Source organism: Prionailurus viverrinus, chromosome E1 (assembly GCF_022837055.1).
Source record: "Prionailurus viverrinus isolate Anna chromosome E1, UM_Priviv_1.0, whole genome shotgun sequence".
Lineage (NCBI taxonomy): Eukaryota > Metazoa > Chordata > Mammalia > Carnivora > Felidae > Prionailurus > Prionailurus viverrinus.
Window position 1 is genome coordinate 27,930,959 of NC_062574.1, and position 26,064 is coordinate 27,957,022.

General features: G+C 41.4%; 1 protein-coding gene, 1 long non-coding RNA gene, 5 other non-coding genes and 1 pseudogene across 20 annotated transcripts in view; 6 read left to right on the forward strand and 2 right to left on the reverse strand.

The window, feature by feature from the left end:
- TEX14 (testis expressed 14, intercellular bridge forming factor) overlaps positions 1 to 26,064 on the forward strand; it is a 117,954-nt gene that overhangs the window by 13,060 nt on the left and 78,830 nt on the right. For 13 of the 14 annotated variants that reach the window (XR_007146804.1, XR_007146803.1, XM_047832525.1 and 10 more), the window contains exon 2: positions 16,520 to 16,656. Coding sequence is in view for 12 of the 14 variants with exons in the window: in XM_047832525.1 (XP_047688481.1) it covers positions 16,521 to 16,656 (136 nt within the window). In the remaining 2 variants the exon portion in view is untranslated. Of the gene's footprint in view, positions 1 to 3,120; positions 3,164 to 16,519; positions 16,657 to 26,064 lie in introns of all 14 variants that reach the window. The other variant, XM_047832517.1, reaches the window with a different exon arrangement.
- LOC125151470 (60S ribosomal protein L10-like) lies at positions 1,257 to 1,757 on the forward strand (annotated as a pseudogene).
- On the reverse strand, positions 4,468 to 4,602 carry LOC125152284 (U4 spliceosomal RNA). The gene has a single exon (XR_007147134.1). It is a non-coding gene; the product is annotated as a U4 spliceosomal RNA (small nuclear RNA).
- Positions 6,337 to 6,502, forward strand: LOC125152271 (U1 spliceosomal RNA). Its single transcript, XR_007147127.1, has one exon. It is a non-coding gene; the product is annotated as a U1 spliceosomal RNA (small nuclear RNA).
- LOC125152255 (U1 spliceosomal RNA) lies at positions 13,892 to 14,055 on the forward strand. Its single transcript, XR_007147111.1, has one exon. It is a non-coding gene; the product is annotated as a U1 spliceosomal RNA (small nuclear RNA).
- On the reverse strand, positions 17,440 to 24,064 carry LOC125151471 (uncharacterized). Its single transcript, XR_007146805.1, has 3 exons — positions 23,946 to 24,064; positions 19,504 to 19,563; positions 17,440 to 17,632 (listed from the first exon to the last, which is right to left on the reverse strand). It is a non-coding gene; the product is annotated as an uncharacterized LOC125151471 (long non-coding RNA).
- On the forward strand, positions 20,192 to 20,408 carry LOC125152282 (small nucleolar RNA U3). The gene has a single exon (XR_007147133.1). It is a non-coding gene; the product is annotated as a small nucleolar RNA U3 (small nucleolar RNA).
- LOC125152280 (small nucleolar RNA U3) lies at positions 25,479 to 25,692 on the forward strand. Its single transcript, XR_007147131.1, has one exon. It is a non-coding gene; the product is annotated as a small nucleolar RNA U3 (small nucleolar RNA).

A 26,064-nucleotide genomic window follows, 5' to 3' on the forward strand; every position in this document is an offset into this window, starting at 1 on the left:
GACATTTGTATACATTGTGAAAAAGTTACCATAGTAAGTCTAGTTACCATCTGTCACCTTACAAAGTTAATACAATACTACTGACCAAATTCCCCATACTGTATATTATATCCCCATGACTTCTTTATTATATAGCTGGAAGTTTGTACTTCTTAATCCCCTTCAGCCATTAAACACCACCACCACCCCCGCCCCCGACAATCAACCATCAATCTGTTCTCTCTATTGATGAGTCTAACAAACATTTTGTTTTTATAGATTCTACATATAAATGAAATCATGTGGGATTTGTCTTTCTTTAACTTAAAACCTTCATTTTTTAAGTATTCATTGCTGGAGGGTGCCTGGGTGACTCAGGCAGTTAAGTATCCGACTTTAGCTCAGGTCATGATCTCACAGTTCGTGAGTTTGAGCCCCGCATCAGGCTCTGTGCCAACAGCTCAGAGCCTAGAGCCTGCTTCAGATTCTGTGTCTCCCTCTCTCTCTGCCCCTCCCCTGCTTGCACTCTGTCTCTCTCTCAAAAATAAACATTAAAAATATTTTTTAAGTGTTCATTGCTGGTATGTAGAAATACAGTTGATTTTTGTGTATTAATCTTGTATCCTGTGACTTTGCTAAATTCAATTATGAATTTTAGTAGGTTTTTTTGATGTAAATGCTTTAGGATTTTCAACATAAACTGTCATGTCATATGTGAATAGAAACTGTTTTCCTTCTTTCTTTCCAAACTAAGGCTTTTAATTTATTTTCCTTGCATTAACCTCTAGCTGGAATAAAAGTGGCTAAAGTAATCATGCTTGTTTTGTTCCTTATCATCTGGAAGAAAAATACTTTCACCATAAAGTGTATTAGCTGTAGGATTTTCGTAGATACCATTTATCAGTCTAGTGGTGCTTTGCTAAGTTTTTTGAAATCATAAATGGATATTGAATTTTGTTAACTACTTTTTCTGCAACTACTTCTTAATCTGTTGATATGATGAATTATATGGCTTGATTTTCTAATGTTAAACCAACTTTGCATTCCTGGGATAAACCCTACTTGATCATGATGTACTATTACTCTTTTTGTTTATTGCTGGATTTGGTTTGCAGTTTTAAAGGAATTAAAGTAATTTTGTATCTATGTCCATGAGGGATAATATTCTGTACTTTTCTTACATGGTCTTCATCTGGTTTAGGTATCAGAGTAATGCTGCTTCATAAAATAAGTTGGCTCCATCCCTTGGGTGCGCCATTGAAGGTCCTTGGTGTCACATGGGGCAGAAAAAGGCAAAAATGGTTGGGTTCCCACTCTGGCCAAATGGTGTTGGATGAATGTGAGCAGCTCTCCTCCCAAGTCCGGGTATTTGTGCCAACGAGTATATGGTGAAAAGCTGCGGCAAAGATGGCTTTCATATTTGTGTGTGGCTCCACTCCTTCCTATCATCCACATCAACAAGATGTTGTCCTGCACTGAGGCTGAGGGGTGTCTTCAGAAAGCTGCAGGGCACATTGGTCCACGTTGGCCAAATTAGCATGTCCATCCACACCAAACTGCAGAACAAGAATCATGTGATAGAGGTCCTATGCAGGGTTGAGTTCAAGTTCCTTGGCTGACAGAACATCTACATCTCCAAGAAGTAGTACTTTACCAAGGTTAATGTGGGTGAATTTGAAGACATTATGGCTGAAAGGCAGCTCATCTCTGGTGGCTGTGGGATCAGATATATCCCTAATTGTGTCCCCCTGGATAAATGTCAGGCCCTGCACTCATGAGGGTTTCAGTGCTGCCCCTCCTTACTCATACCCACCAATAAAACCTACTTGTTGTCCAAAAAAATTGGGGGGGGGGTAGGTAAGGAGGTAGGAAATGTTTCCTTCTCTTCTGTTTTCTCAGATTAGTTTTGTGCAGAAGAGTGACATGATTGAATTTAGGCTTTAGCAGGATACTTGGCTACTGTGTTAATAGACTGGGAGTGGTGAAAGGATGGAAGAAGGGAGATTACTTAGAATGTTACTGCACTCTTCTAGGCAGGAGATGAGAATGGCTTGTACCAAAGTGGTAGCACTGGAGGTGGTGAGAAGGGGTCAGATTCTGAACATATTTTTAAAGGAAAAATGATAAAGACTTGCTGTGGATTGAATGTGTTATATAAGAGGAAAGAAAGGAGAAAAATATGACCCCTAAGTTTTATCTGTACCTTTAATTTTTTTTCACCTATTAAATGTAGAATCCACGAGGCTGTACCTCCTGCTCCTCCTCTCCATCATTCTTATTCACAGATGGGGAGGCCAGGGTATCAACATCTCAAGGTACTTAAAATCATGTGGGAAAGGATGGTCTCCTTCTTTACATTGTAAAAAAACTTTTTTGCGTGAAAAACTTCTAATGTAAACTAAAATAGATTAATAATAATAGTATTCTCCTATTTAGCAACACTAAGTTAAGTTTCAGCAATGAACAACTCAGGGCCAATCTTGTTTCATCTATACCTCTACACTTTAAACCTCCAAACCTATCTTGAAATAAACCCATACATCATGGTGTTTTAGGCATGATTATTTCAGTATGTATCTCTAAATATAATGGCTGTACTTTTTCTTGACATTTTTCGCTACTTTATTGAAGTATGATATAAAATAACATTCACCCATTATTTGGTTTAATGATTAGTATTTTATACAGTTGTCAAACCATTACCACAATCCAGTTTTAGCACATTTTTATGACCCTCCCCACCCAAATTCTCCTGTGCCCATTTGCAGTTGCCCTGGTTCCCATGCCCCAACCCTAGCCATGGGCAACAATGGATCTATCTCTTATAGATTTGCCTTATCTAGAAATTTCATATAAAATGGAATCACATAGTGTATAGTGTGTCTGACTTCTTTCATGTAGCATAATGTTTTTGAGTTCATTCATACTGATAAATTTATCATTATTTGATTCCTTTTTATTGCTAAATAGTATTCTGTTGTTCTGCTTATTTTTCTATTCTGTATTTTTATCAAGCAGGTAAGCCTGTACCACCTAATTTGTGGCACTGGAATGCTAACTTTATTTGTTGTTTTTCCTGATTTTATCTCTTGTGAAAAAGGAGGTTTAAGATTTATTTCTGGCTGGTTTGTTTTTCTCTAGGTCAGTTTGAATTCTGGACTCTTGAGGCTGTTAAAATAACCAGGTATATTACCCTTTTTTTTTTTAAATGTTTATTTGTTTTTGAAAGAGAGACAGAGCATGAGCAGAGGAGGGGCAGAGAGAGAGGGAGACACAGAATCCGAAGCAGGCTCCAGACTCTGAGCTGTCAGCACAGAGCCCAACATGGGGCTCAAACCCCCAAACTGTGAGATCATGACCTGAGCTGAAGTCAGACGCTTAACTGACTGAGCCACCCAGGCACCCTATTGGCTTTTTTGTTTATTTATTTACTTCTGAGAGAGAGGGAGAGCATGACCAGGGGAGAGGTGCAGAGAGAGAGAGAGAGAGAGAGAGAGAGAGAGAGAGAGAATCCCAAGCAGGCTCCCTGCTGTCAGCATAGAGCCAATCCCATGAACCATGAGATCTTGACCTAAGCCAAAAGCGGAGTCAGACCTCAACCAACCCAGCCACACAGTTACCCCGAGCATCCAACTCTTGATTTTGGCTCAGGTCATGATCCCAAGGTCGTGGGATCGAACCCTGCGATGGGCTCGCGTCAGGCTTATATCAGGCTCTGTGCTGAGCATGGAGCCTGCTTGGGATTCTCTTTCTCTCTCTCTCTCTCCCTCTGCCCCTGTCCCCCACTTGAACTCTCTCTCTCTCTCTCTCTCTAAAAAGAAAAAATAAAAAAACATTTTTTCCACCTACATGTTTTTTCCCAACCTGTATATTCAATTTTTTATTTCTACAATCATATATTTAAGATCTTTATTTGTTTTTCTTTCCTATCCATATACTTTCTTATACTTGTTTTTCAGGTGCAAGGTGTTTTAGCTGAGGATTTTTTTAAAATTTTTGTTAATGTTTATTTATTTTGAGGGAGAGAGAGACAGAGTGCAAACTGGGGAGGGGCAGAGAGAGAGGGAGATACAGAATCTGAAGAAGGCTCCAGACTCCGTGCTGTCAGCACAGAGCCCCATGTGGGTTCAAAAATCACAAGCTGCGAGATCATGACCTGAGCAGAAGTCGGACGCTTAACCGACTGAGCCACCCAGGTGTCCCAGCTCTCTAATGATAGTTTTTATTTTCATTTTTAGTTTTCTTCCCTTTGCATAATCTGCCTTCTCCAAACTGTCTTCTTGTGGTTGGTTTGTTTAACTTCTTTCATGTTAGAGGCTTTTGTCTGACCAGATGTCTGGTCATCCTTGGTGGTTCAGTGTTCCTTGATTATTTATAAATGTTCAATATACCATCTCTACCCATTACCCAGAATTACTTACAGTGGTGAAAAATTGAACCAACCTAAGTGTCCAGCATTAGGGGAATGATTATATAAATTATGGGCCATCCATAAGATGGACTGTCATGCCGAAATTAAAAAAAAATTTTTAAGTTCATTCATTTTTGGGAAAAGTTTTCAATTAGCAATAATCGCGCCTCAGATAAACCTCATTGGCTACGATACTGCCACTGTGCAAAGCTTAAGTTTATTCATTTTTGAGAGAGAGACAGTGTGAGTGGGAGAGGGGCAGAGAGAGAGAGGGAGACACAGAGTCCGAAGCAGGCTCCAGGCTCTGTTGAGCTGTCAGCACAGAGCCCGACACGGGGCTTGAACTTGGGAATGGTGAGATCATGACCTAGGCTGAAGTCGGGTGCTTAACCAGCTGAGCCACCCAGGTGCCCCAGAAATTTAAAATTATATTAACAAGTAGGGAGTTAATTGGAAGCACTTAGGGCCAAGGCAAGGGCTTCCCTGTAGAGTAATCTGCATAGGCCCTTGTAGCAGAGAAAGCCCATGGCTGACATCTTTGGGACTTTGTTTTAGGGTGTTCACATTTTTCAGAGGAAACTTCCAATATCCTAGAAGGTAAAGGTTTGTTGCCAGTGTCCTGGAAATCAAATGGAAGTTGAGAGGGAGGTCTCAGCATTCAGCCTTTGGAATGTATATGTACATTTTCTTTTCAGTAAAAGTTTGAGTTTTCATCTGAGCTTCTCCAGAGAGCTCCAGAGATGCAGAAATTTAAAGTCATGCTTCCTGTATATTTTTAATGAGAGAGAATGAAGTTAGTTGGTAAAATAATGTATGCATTAATTATATGTTATAATTATATGTTGTATTGTCTTCACTATTTTGTTTTTTTAATTTTTTAAAGTTTGTTTCTTTTGAGAGAGAGAACACATGCAGCCCAATTCAGGGCTTGAACTCAGGTACCATGATATCAGTACCTGAGCCGACATCCAGAGTCAGCCTAATCGATGCTTAACTGACTGAGCCACCCAGGTGCCCCTGTCTTGACTATTTGAAAAAAAACAAACAAAAACCCTGCTCTAGAGACCCACAGTCTAGTGAGTAAGGGAATTGAATGCCAGGCAGAGAGAAAGTAAAGAAGCAATATAGGCACAGGCTAAACTGCTCTCAAGGAAAGCAGTCCATCCTTAGGGGGCTAGGTGTTAACAGACCATGGGCAGGAGTAGGAGACAAAGCTTGGAGCCTGAGCTGGATGGGAGAGCTGGCTCAATAGTTCTTCCCCCTTCTGTACAAACTGAGGAACAGATTCAGAGGCTAAAAGCTTATCTAGAATTGTGCAGTGTGTACGCTGAATTGCATTCAAGATCTTGGATTCCAAAACCCTCACTCTGCAATACACCCTGCCAGCATGTAGCCCCAACATTCTCCATTCCTTGCTCTTCCACCTCCTGGAATAGGAGAAAATGGTATGGAGCATTGATATCCCTAGAAACCCTGAAGCTAAACTGGCTTGTGGCTAAAGGCTCATTTGTGTTGGTTTGCTGAAGGGTACTTCACACAGGGAGATCTGAAGACCAGCTACACCAAAATTCGGGAGAGGGATGGATGGATTTTTGTCGAGAAAATAGCCTGTAGACATCAGTTAGGTTGGGGCAAATAGGAGGAGGAGCTGGTCTGAAGAGGCAGCCTCAAGGGGACTCACTCAGGTGTAGGCTTAACCCGCCCAGTGTGTATGACGTTATAGTTGGAAGTGGAGTATGTAGACTCAAGACTCAGGGCATTTTGGAACTGTGTTTTCTGGAGAGATGTGCATGATTATTTGCCATTACCAACTAAGGTACGTAGTAAGAAAATCAGGCTTTGAGTGTCGCTATATAGATAAAAGCCAATTAGAGTTGTTTCAGGAGTGACCCCAACCTCAAAGTGGTGTGCGCAGCAGTGGGTATCACTGTGATCACTTCCATCTCATACTTACCTAACAGGGGAAATACCATGATTACAAAGGTAGCTGCTCAGGGTGAGGTTTATCCATTGTACTCTAGGTGTGCTGCTGGTCCCTGTGATTTCTCCAAATGTGGGAAGCTAAGCTGCATGACTTCTGGTAGTGGGGAACTGTGTTCTGGTTTCCCCTATGTACTGTGTTCTGGTTTCCCCTATGTGGTTGTGTCCCAAGAACAGTTACTATAGTTGTTTTTTGGTGCGTTACTAAGGCATTTTGGAGGAGATTGGCCTGAAATTCTTGCTACTAAGATTGCTCTGTTTTAGCCTATTCAGTTGGTAATGCTTTTTGGTGGTAGTGAATTGCTTATGTTTGGGTAAGTTAATTCTATAATTACTAAGCTTGTTTCTTTATACCGTGTTAAACTTGTTTTATATCCTATTGGACAGCACTGCTACCCTTACCTAAAAAGTTCCCACATTCAGCTTTCTTTTGTGAAAGCTGCGGGATGCGGGGTGGGCCTAGAGTTCTAGAGAGTGAGCCAGTGTGGAGCCTCTCCCCTGCTTGCTCAAGGACCCGTGCATGCGCGTGTGCTCTCTCTCTCTCTCTCTCAAGATAAATGAAGTTTAAAAATATATGTTAAAAAGAAAAAGAGCTACCTGGGATCCACAGAAGCCACTATTGAATTCAGGGTTGGTTTAAACATTTAGGTACTGTAGGCAGGGTGCCTAAAACAGTTTTAAAATCAAAGAAAAAAGGTGAATTTTTAGGTGGAAGAAAATGTCATATATGGGAATGCTTGGCTGGCTCAGTCGGTAGAGCATGCAACTTTTGCTCTCAGGTTCATTATGAGTTCGAGCCCATGTTGGGGGTAGAGGTTACTTTCAAAAAAAAGAAAAGAAATGTCATGTATAATAATATATTTATCTTCTTATAAATGCAGTCACATAATTTTAATGTGTATGGTTTTTTTAATGGAGGAAGGGTCCATGAAGGCAAAAGTGTGTAGGGCCCTTTAAAATCATAACATGGTCCTGACTGAAGCTGATTCTTACTTTCATTAGTTCTCACCACTTTTCATATAGTTCTGGCAGGCAGGTCTATTTTCCTTACAGGTTGTGATCTTATTATTGAAGGCAGAATCTATCTCTGCATTGTTTCTTTTAGTATCTCTAGTGCTTAGGCTGGTAGCTGGCACCTTAAAAGTTTAGGTGGCTTGGGGTGCCTGGGTGGCTCGGTGGGTTGAATGTCCGACTTCAGCTCAGGTCATGATCTTATGGTTCGTGGGTTCGAGCCCCATATTGGGCTTTGTGCTGGCAGCATGGAGCGTGCTTGGGATTCTGTGTCTCCTTCTCTGTCACTGCCCCTCCCCCACTCGTGCGCAGGTGCTCACTCTCTGTCTCTCTCTCTCAAAAATAAATATTTTTTAAAAAGCTTAGGTAGCTGTGAGAAGTGTGTACTACATACATTTAAGTAATGACTTGAGAACAGTTTTTCATTTTGCTTAATCATTAGCAGTACTGATAGAAATTCAAGAATACTTTGTGAATACTGAAGATACTAGAGTAGACGGTGTGGCCCTCGGAATAGCAAAAAGTCTCTGAGTACTTACGAAGTCAAATCTGTGGGGGACACAAATAGTCCTAGAGGTCTCAGGGCTATAGCTAGCCTGGCATTCATGGATACCATGGAAACAGCCGAAGTTTTACCTTCCTTCTGTGAAATCAAATCTCCCGGAATGAAATTAGGAAGGTAGTTCAATAATGAAATGATACTTTATATAACTGAAGTGGGCTGGGTCACACTTTGTAGATGAAGTTATCTAGCAAATGTCTAACTAGCGTGACTGAAGCCAGGGCCGATGTGTGAATGGGATCAGCTACCTGCAACCCAGGGTAGAGTGGCTGTAGAGTGTTACTCATGCTTTCCTGGTAGTGGATTAGATTCCGTTTGTTTGTGCTGTGGGCAACTTCTTGACAGTTACACCTGCTTTATAAGCTTACATAACAAAACTCAGCTTTTAAAAATTGAATATACATGCCACCCTCATTATATTTCTACATATCACTCCTTCTCTGGTCCCATGAGTCTAAGGAATGGATGGAGATTGAGAGATGGAGATGAGACTCACAGACTGAGGGGCTTGTCAATTGGAACAGAACATCTGAATTGGCAGGGAAGCCATGATCTAGGAACTCTCCAAATACTCACTGTACTGAGGGAGGGGCTGTGTTTCTCCATCTTGGCTTATTTGGGGCCTTTGATTTAGTTGGTCATTGTAGTTGGTTGTTTTATTCTCTATGTATATACAAATTATTACTGATAATTATCATTGTTTCTGGAAGGTATATTCAAGCACTGATACCTAAAATATGGTTAAATCACAATTTCAACCTAAGACTATTTGATGTTAAACCCAGTATTCAAAACTCTTTATTTTTAAAACAAATTTTTAATGTTTATTTATTTTTGAGAGAGAGAGAGAGAGCATGAGTGGGAGAGGGGCAGAGAGAGAGAGAGTCAGACACAGAATCTGAAGCAGGCTCCAGGCTCTGAGCTGTCAGCACAGAGCCAGATGTGGGGCCCGAACCCATGAACTGTGAGATCATGACCGATGCTTAACAGACTGAGCCACCCAGGCACTCTGCGTTCAAAACTCTTTAAATACTATGCAATACTCCTGCAGTGATTCAACTAGGATTTGGTGGTCCCCATATTTTTTTAAGTTAATTTATTTGTTTATTTTGAGAGAGAGTGAGAGTGCATGGGAGGGACAGAGAGAGAGGTGGGGGGAGAGAGAGAGAGAACCCCAAGCAGGCTCCACACAGCTCGGAGCCCAATGCCGGGCTCAAACCCACAAACCACAAGATCATGACCTGAGCCAAAATCATGACCTGATGCTTAATGGACTGAGCCACCCAGGCACCCCTGGTATTTCCTTATTATTCATAATCTCCTTATTATAAAGAAAAAACAGTCTAACAATATTATTGAAATTCTGTAACCTGTATTTCACAACTAATGAAATTTATGTCTTTTGCATTTCCTTTTCAGTAATTTTCATTAAGGATACACATTTTTACAAAATTGTAGTCATGGTATACATACCATTTCATATTCTGTTTCCTCCTAACCTTTTATATAATTTTTTCATGTTGTTAATTGTTATTATTTACCATTACTTTTTTTAATATTTCCCCTATTGTTTTGACGTCAAAGGTTTTTGGGCTACTTTGGTTTTTGCAATGGTAAATAAATCTATGATGAAGACCTTTGTACATTGTCTTTCTCTAGAATTACTTCCTTCAGGTAAATTAAAAGAAATTTCTGGGTCAAAAAGTATGAGCATTTTTTGGCATGAGATGTATATAATTAGGGTTATTTCTTTCTTTCTTTCTTTATTTTGCTATAAGTAATATTACAGTCATGTTACAGAATATTTAGGGGAAAAAATATTAGTCCATAGTTCTTTGATGACACTAACATAATTATATTAGTTTGCATTTTGGTGTATTTCCCTTAAGTCTCTTAAACTTAGAAATAGCTTTAGAAATAGCTTTTTTTTTTTTTTTGAGAGAGAGAGAGAGACAGAGGAGAGAGAATCCCAAGCAGACTCTGCACTGTTAGCACGAAGCCCAACAAGGGGGCTTGAACTCACAAACAGTGAGATTATGACCTGAGCCAAAATCAAGACTCAGATGCTTAACTGACTGAGCCACCCAGGTTCCCAGAAATAGTTTTAATCATATTATATATTCAATTTTGTATGCTGCTTTTATGGCATGCAACATTATATAATTTAGACTTTCTTCTCATTCTTAACAAACTTGAAGTTAGTTTTATAATTAGCTATGAACCCTGAAATTAGAGATCTAGACTTTGAAAGATAAAAGTTGTTTCTAAAGAACTTGAAAATATTTATCACATGTCACCTCTTCTCCCCACACCCACCCCCAATAATTTAAGGCACTTCTTAAGATGACTGTAAAATAACAGGGAAAAAAACTATTAAAAATTACCCCAAGAGGTATGCCTGGCTGGCTCAGTTGGTAGCATATGTGACTCTTGATCTCAGGGTCGTGTTTTTGAGCTCCACTTTGGGTATGCAGTATACGTAAAAATTTATTTAATTAAATAAGTAAACAAATAAAATTAAAATTACCTCAAAAATCATCATTAATTACTTACAAAGATGTATCTACAATGCTGTTCATATATATATGAACAGTGGCAATAAACTAGAAGCAACAGAATACTGATTATACAGTTATCTGTGACCCAGTATATATAGCAAAAGGAATGGAAAACATAAAGCAGCACATGAAGTATAATTCTATTAAAATATATATTTATATTGAAATTAACCATGTTTAGTATCAAAGTGTTAACAGTAATAATTTTGTAGTGTAATTGTGGGTTTTTAAAATTTAATGTTTATTTTTGAGAGAGAGAGAGACAGAGTGCGAGTGGGGGAGGGTCGGAGAGAGAGGGAGACAGAATCTGAAGCAGCTTCCAGGCTCTCAGCTGTCAGCACAGAGCCCCAAACGGGGCTCAAACTCATAAACCACCAGATCATGACCTGATCTGATCATGACCTGATCTGACCTGACCCGATCTGATCTGACCTGATCAGTTTGGACGCCTAACCGACTGAGCCAGCCTTTTTTTTTTTTTTTTTTTTTCTCCTCCAGCATCTAAATAGACTTTTATTTTTTCTTTTACTTATTTGGACAGAAAAGAAAATCCATCAGCTTTCATTATAGTCTCCCTAAGTGTTGGAAACACATTAAACTCACCAATAGTGGACATTGTAGAAAAGCATCACAAATTAAAAATATATTTCTCCATGTGGTAAAAGTACTTTCAATCCAATTAAAGGACACGGCGAAGGTGTTTTGAAACACAGTTTTAAAATTTGGCCTACAATCCGTGGCATCGAATTCAAACCATAGGGCAAGGGGGGTCATCACGAACGCAGGCTACAGGAATGGCATGGAGTTCAGGAGCATGCTGCCAGCAACACGTTTAATTAACTGAGTGTGAACAAGGAAAAAAGTCCCAAAGCCTGAGTAGAATAGATTTTGCATTTCTAAAAAAAAAAAAAAAATGAGGGGGCTATGTAAACCAGGCTGGAGGGGGATCATGTAACTCCAGGAATCACTCATTTCTTGTCTGTGGGAGATGGTCAGACCAGTGGACCACCCTGGTAGAGGTCTCCCCTGGAGACACGCAGACCTGGGCTAAGAAGGAGCCCCAGATGTCATGGGAAATAATGGAGCCCTTGCTCCCTGTGGTTTAATTTTTTAAAAACACTTTTCTGCCTTTGGGGCGCCTGGGTGGCTCAGTCAGTTAAGTGTCTGACTCTTGATTTTGGCTCAGGTCATGATCTCATGGTTCCTGAGATCACAACCCTCATCCGGCTCTATTGCAGACAGCGCAAGGCCTACTTGGGATTCTCTCCGTCTCTTTGCCCTTTGCCTGCTCAAGCAGTCTGTCTGTCTCTCTCTCTGCCTCTAAATAAGTAAATAAATAAATAAAATTTAATAACACTTTTCTGCCTTTTCCAAATTATCTACAAGGGACATTTATCACAATTGTAATAGTTTAAAATACACTCAGGGTGCCTGGGTGGCTCAGTTGGTTAAGCATCTGACTTCGGCTCAGGTCATGATCTTGCGGTTTGTAAGGTCAAGCCCTGTATCGGGCTCTGTGCTGACAGCTCAGAGAATTGGATTCTGTGTCTGCCTCTCCCCTACTCACGCTCTGTCTCTCTCTCAAAAATAAATAAACATTAAAAGAAATTTTGTTTAATGCCCTCAAAAATTTTAAACAAAGGAAAGCTTTTTACTTATTTTTTTTAATGTTTATTTTTGAGCAAGTGCTTGTGCCTGTGCACAAGAGGGGGAGGGGGAGAGAGAAAGGGAGACAGAGAATTCCAAGCAGGCTCCCACAGTCAGAGCAGAGCCCCATGCAGGGCTCAGACTGTGAGATCATGACCTGAGCCGAAATCAAGAGTTGGCTGCTTAATGAACTGAGCCACCCAGGTGCCCCAAAGCAAAGCTGTTTTAAAAAAATCACATGTACTGGGGTTCCTGGCTAGCTCAGTTGGTAGAGCATGCAACTGTTGCTTTCGGAGTTGTGAATTCAAGTTGCACGTTGGGTATAGAGACTGCTTTTAAAAAAAATGAAGGGTAGCAGAATATGCCACCCCCAAATATGCCCACCTTGGCATAAGGATTCTTTTGAGCTAAAAGCACTTGAAAAACAGCATATAAGAAGAGGGTCTTGACCTACCCTTTTCTTCCTGAGATCAGGAAATAAAACTCCCATGTAAATGATGTCTTCCCTATACCAGGGGATAAGAAATGTTCTCAGAAAAGGGGAGTCAGACCTGAGAGAATTTTGTACAAACCTTGTTAAAAAGAATTCGTGTCTATCTATAACCTCCTCATTTATGTTACTTTTGCACAATTGCCTCTCCTTGTTCAATCTAATATGAAAGCATTTAGTTTTGCCATTTCTTTATTTCCTTATAAGAACTTCTGTGTCAGGTAAATTTCTGTTAAATTTCTAATGCCTTAATCCTGCTGACCTGTCTATGCCAATCTAATTCTCAGGCCCAGCCAGAGACGCTAACAGGGCAGAGGTAAAGTTTTGCCTCTCTACACCATGAAAGCCTTCAATACTATAGTTGTTGCAAACATGATGGTTTTGCCCAGAGCACCTGGTCAGCAGGGGCAGAAAGGATAACCTAATGTGCTATTTATTTTTGTTCTCTAAAAAGAAGGAGGCGCACTTGGTTTGTTATCAAATCCAGGCTGGTTGCTTTTTCCCTTTGTGTGGAAAATTGCAGGCTCAAATCATGGCGAAGCCATCTTTGGGTCCCCAACTACACAGGGCACCTAACCCTGGAATGTGGCCAGGGTGGAGGTGGAGAGGCTTGAGGCTGCATTTCACATGTATTCTCTTACTCCGTCCTCACAGAAACCTTGTGAGGTAAAGGTAGGCAGGCAGTATTATTTCTTTACAATTTTGGGAAATGGAGGCTGAGGGAGACTGGGAGTATGACCTAGGCCCTCAGTGGAACAGCAATTCAGACCAACGTAACGGACCGTGCGATTTTCCCTCCCGGTGGCAAGTCACTGCCTCCCAAACTGCTCTGTCCTGCAGTACAGAATTTAGACTCGTGACAGATGCAAGGCCGGAACCTTTGCGTACGTGCTTGGGAAGGCAAGGATTTTAAAATCTAACCAGCTACACCCGTGGGTGACAGTCTTTTGAATCGCTTCGAGGAATAGCTAAAATGAATTTTTCCGTTTCTCTAACAAGTGGAGTGACGTCAATAGTGACGACAAGTGACAAGAGGCGGGCATATGGAGATGAAGGGTGAGGTGACTGCGTGTTGGAGCTCATTTTTCACGAGGCAGAATTTCCACTAAATATCCACTGGTGTGTTCTGGTCAGTGTCATGTGAATCATGCCATAGTTTCGAACCAAGGGCCTAAAGAACTTGGAATATAATTGACCATGACTGTATAGTGTGTTGAGGACGAGGGTGAAGTACCAGGCAACTGCCAGAATTCATACTTACCTGGCAGGGGAGATACCATGATCATGAAGGTGGTTTTCCCAGGGCGAGGCTCACCCATTGCACTCCGGATGTGCTGACCCCTGCGATTTCCCCAAATGTGGGAAACTCGACTGCATAATTTGTGGTAGTGGGGGACTGCGTTCGCGCTTTCCCCTGGCAAAAGTCCTAAAAGCAGAATTGTCATCTGGGCTATAGTTTCTCTTTCTTGCCTGCTGTGTATGGCTTGGTGGTGTGTTACATGTCAGTTTTAGGAGTATCTGGGTGAAGTCAGTAGTTTAGGTTTCCATTTCAAGTCATGATATTATGGAAATGACACGGTACAAAAAGATGCCTGAAATAAGTTTTATCCTGTTCATTCACGCATGCGAATTTCAGTGATTAGTGTTGGGATGTTGATTGTTCTGCAGAGGAACGTGGACAGCAAGGTTAAAGAGCTGGATAAAAGCTGCCTTACCTTGCTCCTGGAGTGCTGATTCCACACCTTGTTATAGGCTTTAAGGTCCACAACTTCCTAGAGACTATTTTTTGACAGTAAGCTCTGGTGGTTACTGGAAAAAAAGGAAGACTAGAAATACTAAGGGAATGAATGTCAATCCATGCTTCAGTTCTCAAGGGATGTATGTGTTCTGGAGTTTTAAGAAAAAATAATCCTGTGACACTGAAGTGGGTCTCAGGGTTTTTACTTATGTTTTATTTGAACTTATTATGTTAAGAATGTAGTCATGTATTTGTGTAAGTGCAATTATATAAAAAATAACTTTAGAGAGATCAAAAACCATTAAGATGACTATTATTAAGCGGCACCTGGTTGGCTCAGTGGGTTAAGCATTCAATTCTTGATCTCACCTCAGGTCTTTGTTATTGTTGTTGTTTGTTTTGTTTTTAATGTTTTTTATTTATTTTAGAGAGAGAGCACGAACAGGGGAGAGGCAGAGAGAGGGAGACACAATCTAAAGCAGGCTTGGGGCTCTGAGCTGTCAGCACAGAGCCTGATGCAGGGCTCAAACCCATGAACCGTGAGATCATAACCTGAGCCGGTCAGACGCTTAACCGACTGAGCCACCCAGGTGCCCCGAGCTCGGGTCTTGATCAGGGTCATGAGTTCAAGCCCCATGTTGGGCTCCCCAGTGTGGAGCCTACTTAAAAAAAAAAAAAAAAAAAAAAGGCTACTAAAGAAAAGGAAAAAAAACAAAACAAAACAGGAAATAACACCTATTGATGAGGATCTGGAAAAACCAGACCCCTTGTATAACTGTGGTGAGAATGTAAAATGGTATAGCCAGTATAGAAAACAGTTCCTCAGAAAATTAAACATAGAGTTACCACGTGATCTAGCCATCCCACTTCTTTGGTATATACCCAAAAGAATTGAAAACAGGGGTGCCTGGCTGGCTCAGAAGAGCATGCGACTTTTGATTTTGGGGTCATGAGTTTGAGCCCCACAGTGAGTGTAGAGATTACTAGAAAAATAAGTTTAGAGTTAAAAGAAAAAGAATTGAAAATGGGATTTGAAGAGAGATTTGTACACCCATGTTCATAGCAGCGTTATTTACAATAGCCAACAGTAGAATCGACCCAAATGTCCATTGATGGATAAATAAGCAAAACATTGTATATACACACAGTGGAATATTATTCACCCTTGAAAAGGAAAGAAATTCTTAGATAAGCTTCCTGGATGGTGAAAACCTACTGAATGTGTTAGCCTTCTTGGCTTTTTCTTTTGCTTTACCTCTTTTACACCCTCTATGTCTCTCCATACAAGAAACAGTTATGCCCCTGATGTGCATGTTGTCAATTCACATAGTTGCGGATTCCCTCTCTAATCCACTGTCCATGGAGCATCAACATGATACCTCTTGTCTGGCCCCTGCTAGACCAAGCATTTGTGATGGCAGAGATCCAATTTTAGGTGTCTTACACAGTACCTGTCACGTTTGAGACACATGGTAGGTATACCACAAACTTGATTGTATATGATGGTCAGGTGTGGTTGCAACACATGGAAACTTATAATTTCTCTGCACGGATCTTATTGTGCGTACTAACAGCTAACAACTACACAGAGCTAGCTTGGTGCCAGGCACATTTCTAAGCACTTTACACATATTAGCTCATTTAAACCTCTCAGCAACCCTCTGGTTATTATTATCTCCATTTACAGCTGAAGAAATTGAGGCCTATCAGGGTTAAATAATTTCTTCAAGGTTACAGTTAAGGAGGTGACAGGGCCAGGACCAGAGCTTCGGAGTCTGAACTGTGAACTTAACCCACTACAGTATACTCTCTACATCCCCACACAGTAACTGCATTTGTGTACTAACCTTTCAAAGTTAATAGGCTCTTAGTTAATGATACAACAAACATATATATTTCTAATTTTACTTCCTAGGAGTCATCACTTTTTAGTTCTGGGAATTAGTGCTAAATATATTGTTTTTCAATTTCACCAGTAATACTGAGAATAAAATTAATCTTGTAGGGTTTCAGTAATTGTTTCCCTAATCCTGTTAATTATAAATGAAAGTGGACAAAAAGTGAAAGAAATGTGAAAGAATCTAAGTTGCGTGCTTGCATTTCTGATTCAGTTAAAATAGCATGTTGCTTTCTTTTGAAACAGGATGTCTAGGGCTGTTCATCTTCCAGTCCCCTGTCCTGTTCAACTTGGTTCCTTAAGAAATGACTCCTTGGAAGCTCAGCTTCATGAGTATGTCAAACAAGGGAACTATGTGAAAGTGAAGAAGATTCTTAAGAAAGGTAAGCACTGTACTGAAATTGCAGCACATTTCTCTCTCTCTCTCTCTCTCTCTTTTTTTTTTTTTTTTTTTTTTTGTTTATTTTTGAGAGAGACAGCAGGAGCTGGGGGAAAGGTAGAGAAAGAGAGGGACAGAGGATCTGAAGGGGTCTCTGCGCTGATAGCAGAGTCTGATCGGAGCTCAAATTCACAAACAGTGAGATCATGATCTGAGCCAAAGTTGGACGCTTAACCGACTGAGCCACCCAGGTGCCTTGGTCCACATTTCTGAATAGTGTTGGAAGGAAAATCATAAAACTTGGAGTTCTTGGAGAAATAGAAAGTTAAATTTAGAGATGAGATGTTCTCTACCAGTGCAATCATATTGCTCAGTAGAGGTTTTAAATTGTGTTTGGAGACTGTTTTGTTTTGTACTAGGGAACCATAAGTCTTCCAACTATTAGACTCCTAAGATTTCTCCTCAGGCCCCAGCCACCCGCTTTTTTTTTTCAATAAAGTTTGTTTATTTATTTATTTTGTATTTTTTAAGCTATTGCCACACACAACACACCCACTTTTAATTCTACCTGATTAACTTTTCTTCTTCTTAAAAAAATTTTTTTTAACGTTTATTTATTTTCTTGAGGGACAGATAGAGTACGAGTGGGGGAGAGGCAGAGAGAAAGGGAGACACAGAATCAGAAGTGGGCTTCAGGTTCTGAGCTGTCAGCACAGAGCCCAATGCAGGGCTCGAACTCATGGACAGAGAGATCATGACCTGAGCCAAAGTTGGACACCAAACCGACTGAGCCACCTAGGTGCCCCAACTTTTCTTTAATCTACACCATCTGATGGAGTCTTCTGAAGCCTGTGGTGGAGTGAGGAGACCGGCTTTCACAGTTCTCTTCCCCCTTTGCTCCTCCAAGGCTCTTGGTGCTTTTGGTTTCCAGGGTTTTTTGTTTGTTTGTTTGTTTTGCTGGATGATATAGGCAGCTCTGCCTACAAGGGAGATGGAAATAGCAGATGTAGCTCAGGCAATCTTCAAAAGAACAAACACACACTAAACCATACATGGACAAAACCACTGCTGGTATTTGTCCTCTATCTACAGATCCAGACCTGCTTTTTTTAGAGTAACTAGAAGTCCTGCTGAATTCCCCCCTCTCCCTACTTAGTATAAAGGGAGAGGTTTATGAAGGTTCTCTCAGCTGGTTTGTGAGACAGTCAGGATGACCTAATTTCCCTGCAGTGTTTCTCCTATTTGCTTTAACGGCATTCCTGAGGACTTCCAGAAAGGTAACTCCCAATTTTTGCAGGATCCAACTATCCCACAAAATAATTCACCCAGAAGGTTCTCAAATATTTCCATGTATCAGCCCTGGAGTCTACAGATGACATAGCTGACAGTGAATTCAATAATTTATTTGAAAGGTCCTGTTGGTTTTCCCCGTCAAAATTTTGCATTTTATTCCATAACACATTCATGTGTTTGTTAACATAAAAATGGATGTTTAGGATAGGTATGCTATGACTCCTAGTGTCTGTCTATCCACACTCTCCAGTGTGGGAAGCAGAATATTAGAACATTTATTATATCTTAGACATCGGAACGTCCTGCATCTTCAAATTCATGACACTACAGCAGGAGATGGGGTTGACAGGTATAACTGGATATGAAACAGGACTTCATCTGTGTCTGGGAATTTCATCTAAAGCCTCAGAGTAGAGAACAAGGGGTGACAAGTTCCTCCACAGTCTCAAGCAGGGCTTCTTAGGAGATAGCCAAAATAGTCCTTGGACCTTAAACTCCATCACCCACCTCGGGCCTATCTAGGAGAAGGCAGTGGGGTAGTGGTGGGGTATCAGTGGAAAAGATTCCCTAAAAGGCATTCATAGGAATAGAAAACTGTGGTTTTTTCCCCTCCTTCCCAGCTTCAAGCCAGTAAGAGGCCCTTCAGGTGAATCTCATGCAGAGAACTGTAGCACTTGCAAGCAGGATAGCTGGGAGCCTTTGTCTCAGCCTCCTGAACAGTTTAGACGTCAGCCCACACCAGCTGTCACCAAGGTGGTGTGAAGAGAACCTGGCATGTGACCTGGAATTTAGGGGTCAGGAGGATTGTCATCTGCCTCCTTCCTGGAGCTGCTCTTGATGGTTGGGTAAGCATGAGAAGCCAGCAGTTGGATTAGCTACACTACAGAGCATTCTGTTAGAAGTGGTTAGATGAGGGGCGCCTGGGTGGCACAGTCGGTTAAGTGTCCGACTTCAGCCAGGTCACAATCTCACGGTCCGTGAGTTCGAGCCCCGCATCAGGCTCTGGGCTGATGGCTCAGAGCCTGGAGCCTGTTTCCGATTCTATGTCTCCCTCTCTCTCTGCCCCTCCCCCATTCATGCTCTGTCTCTCTCTGTCCCAAAAATAAAAATAAAACGTTGAAAAAAAAGAAGTGGTTAGATGAGATAAACCTGATGGTCATATTAGTCATATTAGTATGAAGCAACTGAAAAATGTGGTTCATTAAGAAAGCCATGGGCATGGCCACATGGCACTGTGCTTCCTAGCATCCTGGAAGATACGGGGCAGAAGCATTTTTACAACAGAGTTAAGTAATAAAAACAGTTAACACACATTCGTATATAAGGTGTGTTCTTTGAGGAGAAACTGGGAGTAACTTTTGCCACAGTAAATGGGTAGGCTGTTTCTGAGATTTACATACAAATCAGGAATACAAATCATTCACTACTGAACTACTTTGAGGGACGATGTACTCAGTGCTTTATTAGAGAAATTGATTTGATTGGAGACTAGACTTCCTGAGGAAGACCACTATGGCTTACCAGGAAGAATCCAGACTTAATTTAGTACCAGACATACCTAGGTTCCAACAACAGTGGTTCGTTCCCCCAGCTGTGTAACTGATGTTATAGCCTGCATCTGTAAGAACGAGAAAATAATGACACCTTTCTTCAGTTGTTTAGAGGATGAAATGAAACAACGGATTAAAGTGCCTGTCATCAAGTAGGCATTCAATAAATCATCATGGTTATGATTACTATTATGTGGTAGTAGAAGTGTACACTGGTTCTTAATTCTGCTTCTATCTCCTCGCTGCCTCTTCCCCCCTCTTCTCTCTTTCGAGTCAAAGGAAACCTGGCCTCCTCAAGTCAGCGGGACTGTAGCAAGCAAGAGGCAGTGCAACGCTAACCAGTGGCCGAAACACCGTTTTCTTAGCCTGTAGTGGGGCGGCGCGACCTGACTGGGACCCATTTGGTGCCTAGTGCGGTGGGCGGGGTAATACAGTTCCCTCTGGGCTGGAGTCGGCAGCATGCAGCGTGTGATTGGCTGCTAGGAAGCCGCATGTTAATAAGGCTTGTTACTGTTTTAAGTGTTTCTGGAAGATTTCCAGGAAAAAACTGGTATTTTGAACTTTGTCATTTGCCTGAATTGTTATGAAATAGAAAATAAAACGTATTTAAATAGGCAAATGAATTGACAAAAATGTCGCCATGACTAGAAAGTATGTGACTGTCGTAGACCTGCAAGAGGCAGCAGAGTAGAGGGTAAGACTATACTTTCAGGGATCATTTCTATAGTTTGCTACTAGAGAAGTTTCTCTGAATGTGTAGAGTACTCGGAACCACGAGGAGGAGGTGTAGTATCCTTTCCTGAGCGTGAAGTTGACTCTGGGTATTGCTCTTACAGCTGCCTTTTGTCGTTGATGATCGTTCTTCTCTCCTTTTTTAGAGAGAGAAAGAGGGAAGGGATACTGTCTGAGTGGTTCTCTATTAGTTAGGTATTTTCAGAGGTGAGTTTTGCTGTGTTTCTAGCTGTGGTTGTTGGTAACTGGCCTAGTGGTTGTGCAGAGCTTTTTGAGATTGGGCCTTTTTTTTGTGGTTGTTTTTTTTTTTAACGCATGTATGGCTGTGTGTATTTGTTTTTTTTTTTTTTAATATTTTTTTTTCAACGTGTATTTATTTTTTTTAAACAGAGAGAGACAGAGCATGAACGGGGGAGAGGCAGAGAGAGAGGGAGACACAGAATCAGAAACAGGCTCCAGGCTCTGAGCCATCAGCCCAGAACCTGACGCGGGGCTCGAACTCACGGACCGCGAGATTGAGACCTGGCTGAAGTCGGACGCTTAACCGACTGCGCCACCCAGGCGCCCCTGGCTGTGTGTTTTTAGAGAGCGTTTATTTTTTTCTTAGGTATGGTTGTACTTTGTATTTGTTTTTCTACACCTTTGCCGCACAGGTCTTAAAACTTTCTTGAGGTAGGTATTAAGCCTTACAAACTAGTTTCTGGAGTACCCAACTTTTAATTTTCTTAGTTTGTGTTACTTTCTGGGTCTTTTGGTTTTCATTACTAAATTTTGTATTAAATCCTTTGTGTGTTTTAGTTTTCAAGAGTATTTTTTAAAGATTTGTTATAATTGACATGAACGTTTGTTTCTATACAACATGATTGTGCATTTGCCTATATTGCAAAATGATAACCACAGTGTTTAACATCTGTCACTATACATACAGAAATTTTTCTTGTGGTGAGCATTTTTTTTTTTAAAGATTTTAAGTAATCTCTATGCCCAAGGTGGGGCTCAGACTCAGGACACTGAAGGATCAAGAGGCACATACTGTACCCGCTCTACCCAGGGCCAGCCAGGTACCACATGATGAGCACTTTTAAGATATACTCTGTTAAGGGCGCTTTGATGGCTTGATTTTGGCTCGGGTCATGATCTTGCGGTTTGTGAGTTCCAGCCCCACCCCCCACCCCCCCCCACCAGGTTCCACGCTGAATGAGGAGCCCTGATTGGGATTCTGTTTCTCCCTTTCTCTGCCTGTTCTGCTTGTTCTCTCTCTCCCCAAATAAGTAAACTTTTTTTTTTTTTTTTTAAGTAAAGTAAGAAAAAAACAACCCTTCCTGGGGCACCTGGCTGGCTCAGTTGGAGGAGCAGGTGACTCTTGATCTCAGAGTCTCAAGTTCGAGCCCCATGTGGAATGTAGAAAATAAATAAATAAAACTTTAAAATGATCTGGCAGTTTGTGAGTTCGAGCCCTGCACAGAGCCTGCTTGGGATTCTTTCCCTCTCCTCTCTCTCTGCCCTTCCCTCACTCCTGCTCTCTCTCTCAAAATAAACTTTACTTTTTTTTTTTTTTTTAAGTTATTTATTTTGAGAGAGAGGGAGAAAGAGCTCGGAAGGGGCAGAAAGAAAGGGAGAGAGAATCCCAAGCAGGCTCTGCACCATCAGCATGGAGCCTGATGGTGGGGCTCAAACTCATGAACCCTGAGGTCATGAGCTGAGCCGAAGTCCGACGCTTGAACAACTGAGCCACCTAGGCACCTCAACTTAAAAAAATGTAAAAAAAAAAAAAAAAAAGTTTGAAAGGGAACTTGGTCTCTGCTTGGGGAATGGATTAGATAGAGAAGGGCAATGGTGAGTATAGGCTAAGCTCTGTCCATCTGAAAGATGATCACTTGACCAGCCAGGGAGGTGGTAGTGGTGAAGAAAAGTGGAGGAAGCTGAGAGGTATTTGGGGGATAAATCATCAGCCTTATGACAGATTGGTGTGAAGGAAGCTGTCAGAGATGACCCTTGTTTTCTGGTTTGTGCTTCTGGTGGGGTAGACAGTGATACCATCACCAAGGCAGGGAACTGGAAGAGGCCTGGTTTTAGGAAGCAGACGAGTAGTTTAGTCATGTTGAGTTCAAGGTGCTTTTGAGACATTCAATTCAAGATGTCAGTCAACTAGATGTCAGGTAAGCAGATCTACAGCTGGGGTCTGGTGTCTGCTATGTGCTGCATGTGAGTCAGACCTCTTGGATTGAAACCTGGTCTGGCATTGTCTCTCAGCAAACAGAAGTTTCTTAAGTTCAGTGTGCCTCCATTTCTTTGTAGAACAGAAGTAATAACAATAACACCCCTCATACAGGTATTGTAGATAATAAATAAAGTACTTTGAAATTATCAGTTAGAAGGGACTATCAAAGCAGGTCATTTAGTCCAATTCCTTATTTCAACATTTTATAAAGGTTATGTTCCTTTTTCTCCTCCCACTACCTTTATCTCACTCTTGTACTCAGAAGTGGGGTGTTTCTGTGTGTGTGTGTGTGTGTGTGTGTGTGTGTGTGTGTGTGTATCACATGGGTGTGAGATATGCAGGGCGAAGTCTCAGCTTCCTCCAGGGAGGCCTACCTTGTCTGAGTACCCAGTTGATGACTCGCTAAGTCTACTGAAGACAAACTGCCGTTAGTTAGTAATCTCCTTGAGAAGGACAGGAGTTTGGGGTGTCATTTTCTTTTTGATCTGTCACAGAGTTGCCCAGTACTGTTCACTGGGCAAACAATACATGGCTGTTGTCTGTCAGGAAATGACCAGAGGGCCTTCAGGTCAGGATATCCTGTATCCTTAGCCTTTTTCTTTTTGTAGCACTTCTGACCAGTAAGCCAACTCCCATCAGTGGTTCATTCCCAGCCACCCTTTCTCAGGAATGACAGCCCTATGATTTGCTTCCTTAGCATCTGTAAGAAATGCCTAAAAATGATGTGTCACTGCTCCTCAGTGCACCTGGATTCCCCCTTTTTTTCCCTTTGCAACTTCTGCACCCCCTACGCCACCCCCCAGTAGTTCTGCCTATTTCTCTCCTTATGGGTTTACTTTAGCTAGGTCAGTTTATTGAGTTTACCTAGTTCTTAGGCAAAACACAAAGAGCCTCTCATGTGAATTACTGGAAGGAGATAAGGATTTACAAGATACAGAAAGGTACAATGTCAGTGCTGAAGGCAGCAGGAGACAGCCTTCTGGCCTTGGTGAGCCACTTAACATTTTAAGTTTGTTTCCTTAAACTCTTAGGGTTATTTCCAAGATTAAATCGGATGATCTATGTAAAAGGGTTTAGTAGAAGGTCTGGAACATCGTAAAGTAGTGGAGAAATGATAGGGTTTTTTTGTTTTGTTTTGTTTTTGTGTTTTTGTTTCTTTTTTTAACAAATAAGAAATCACATTTAAGTCTGGGTTTTTTGGAGGGGAAGGGTAGAGGTTTGTAACCTGTCAAGACTCACCTGGCAACTTATTTAAAAAAAAAAAAAATCTAAGGGGCGCCTGGGTGGCTCAGTCGGTTAATCGTCTGACTTCAGCTCAGGTCATGATCTCATGGTTTGTGAGTTCAAGCCCGCATTGAGCTCTGTGCTGACAGCTCGGAGCCTGGAGCCTACTTTGGATTCTGTGTCTCCCTCTCTCTCTCTGCCCCTCCCCCACTCATGCTCTGTCTCTCTCTCTCAAAAATAAATAAACATTAAAAAAAAAAATCTAAGACTTACTTAGGTTGAGAGGTGTAACGCCCCCAATTTCAAATCCGAGAGACCACCAAAGAGCCGATACCGATGCAAACGCACGAGGGTTTATTTGCAAGCTCGAGCTTGGGCCCAAGTATACCCCACACAGCGGAGCAGGGACTTGGCCTCCTAGGTTAAGAGGCGTAGCAGTTTTATGGGGGCCAGTGGCCAATGAGATTGTAACACACACAGAAGGTTGCACATTCATGTCAGTCCACACGCAGGTGGCCAGTTGAATTACAATTTACCCTATAGTAACTGTTTGAACTAGCCTATCACTCTGGTCAGAATTGGCGCACAAGTTTGGCGAGTAAAAGGCGGGATTTACGTTCTTTGGCGGTTAGGGGTTCCACATTCCTAAATGAGCCGGTTTCCAGTAAGGGTGTGCTCAGCGGCTTGACTAGGGTGGGGGAGTGTCTTAAGCAATAAGTAGGTCATATGGGGGTTATACATGAGATGGTGGGTGTAGCACAAAATGGAGTTAGTCTTGCTCTGCTTGTCCAGGGGTAGGGGATTTTTGTTAAATTTCTTGGGTCCCACAAGGGGCAGTTGGGTAGCTCAGTTGGTTAGGTTAGCTCAGTTGGTTAAGCGTCCCACTCTTGATCTGAGCTCAGGTCTTGATCTCAGTGTGGTGAGTTCAAGTCCTGCATTTGTGCTCCCCACTAGACCTGGAGCCTGCTTAAAAAAAAAAAATTATTTAGGTGGATTTATTTATTAATACTGAGCTGCACCGGGAAGAAAGCTAAAAATAGGCTGTGATCTGTCTAGACAGACCTGATGATATAAAGGTGATACAATTTAAGATTTAAAAAAATTCAAACAATACAAAAATATACAAAATTACTAATTAAAGCAGACCTCTCCTTCCCTAAAGTCCCCAAAGTAACCACACTACAGTCGTTACTTTTTTCCTAATTAAAAAAAAAATGGGAGGAAAAAACGTTTTTCAAAATAAACTAATACGTTCCCCGTTTAAGACTGGCCTGGATACATTGTTTTGAAAAGCTACCCAGGTGAATCTGATAAGTGCCCCTCAGGTACACACTCAAGTGAGTAACCAGTAGCCCGTCTCAAAGTAAAAATGTCAAATTAACCTACCTATTAGCTCTCGAAATTTCGGATCTTAGAGGCTTAAAAAATAAAAAAAAGTAATAAAAAAAATCCCACCCACAGACGCTGCGTGTCGTACTTGAGATGCAAATATTAATTGGCGCCGCCAAGCGCACCTAGTCTCCAACTAGTCCGGAAGTGCTTGTGTTTAATTTAGAGTCAGAAAGACAAGAGCTTCTGATTGGCTGTCAATCCGTAATAGGTTAATTACAAACTAAAAGGCTTAACATCTTAAAGAAAAAGCCTCATAAGAGTATTCAGAATTTTTTTTAAAGGTGGCATATGAAACAATACTTTGGAAATATGTTTATGTGGTATTTCTCGAGCAGGAGGAATGTGGAAAAATGTCGCCATCAGCGTAAAGTGGACGGCTGCTATAGACCCAGCAAAGGTTGGCGGCCGGAAGCTAAGACTATACTTTCAGGGATCATTTCTATAGTTTGTTACTAGAGAAGTTTCTCTGAACGTGTAGAGTACCCGAAACCACGAGGAGGAAATGCAGTGTCCTTTTCTGAGCGTGAAGTTGATACTGGGCGTTGTTCTTTGCAGCTGCCCTTTGTCGTTGATGATCGTTCTTCCTCTCTTTGGAGAAGGAAGAGGGAAAGGATGCAGTCTGAGTGGTTTCTACTAGTGTAGTTAATTGAGTACATGCAACATTTATTAACTTACGTGCTTGAGTTTTTTTTTTTTTTTTGAGTCGGTAGTCGTAAGTTTCCAGCCAGGTTGTTTAATTTTTAAGTGAAGTCGCTTCTTCCTGTTACAGATTTTCAAGTTGGTTTTTTTTCCTTTTTTTTTTAACAGCTCACTTTATATTTTTAAGGCAGGTGGGCGGATGTAGAACCCGAAGCAGGCTTGAGCTGCCAGCACAGGTCCCGTGGTGGGGTTTAAATTCAGGAAGGGTGATCTGAGCTCGCGACCTGAGCCAAAGTTGAATGTCTAGGCGACTGAGCCATCCAGGCACCACTCTTTGTTTGTGTGTGATTGTGTTAGATTA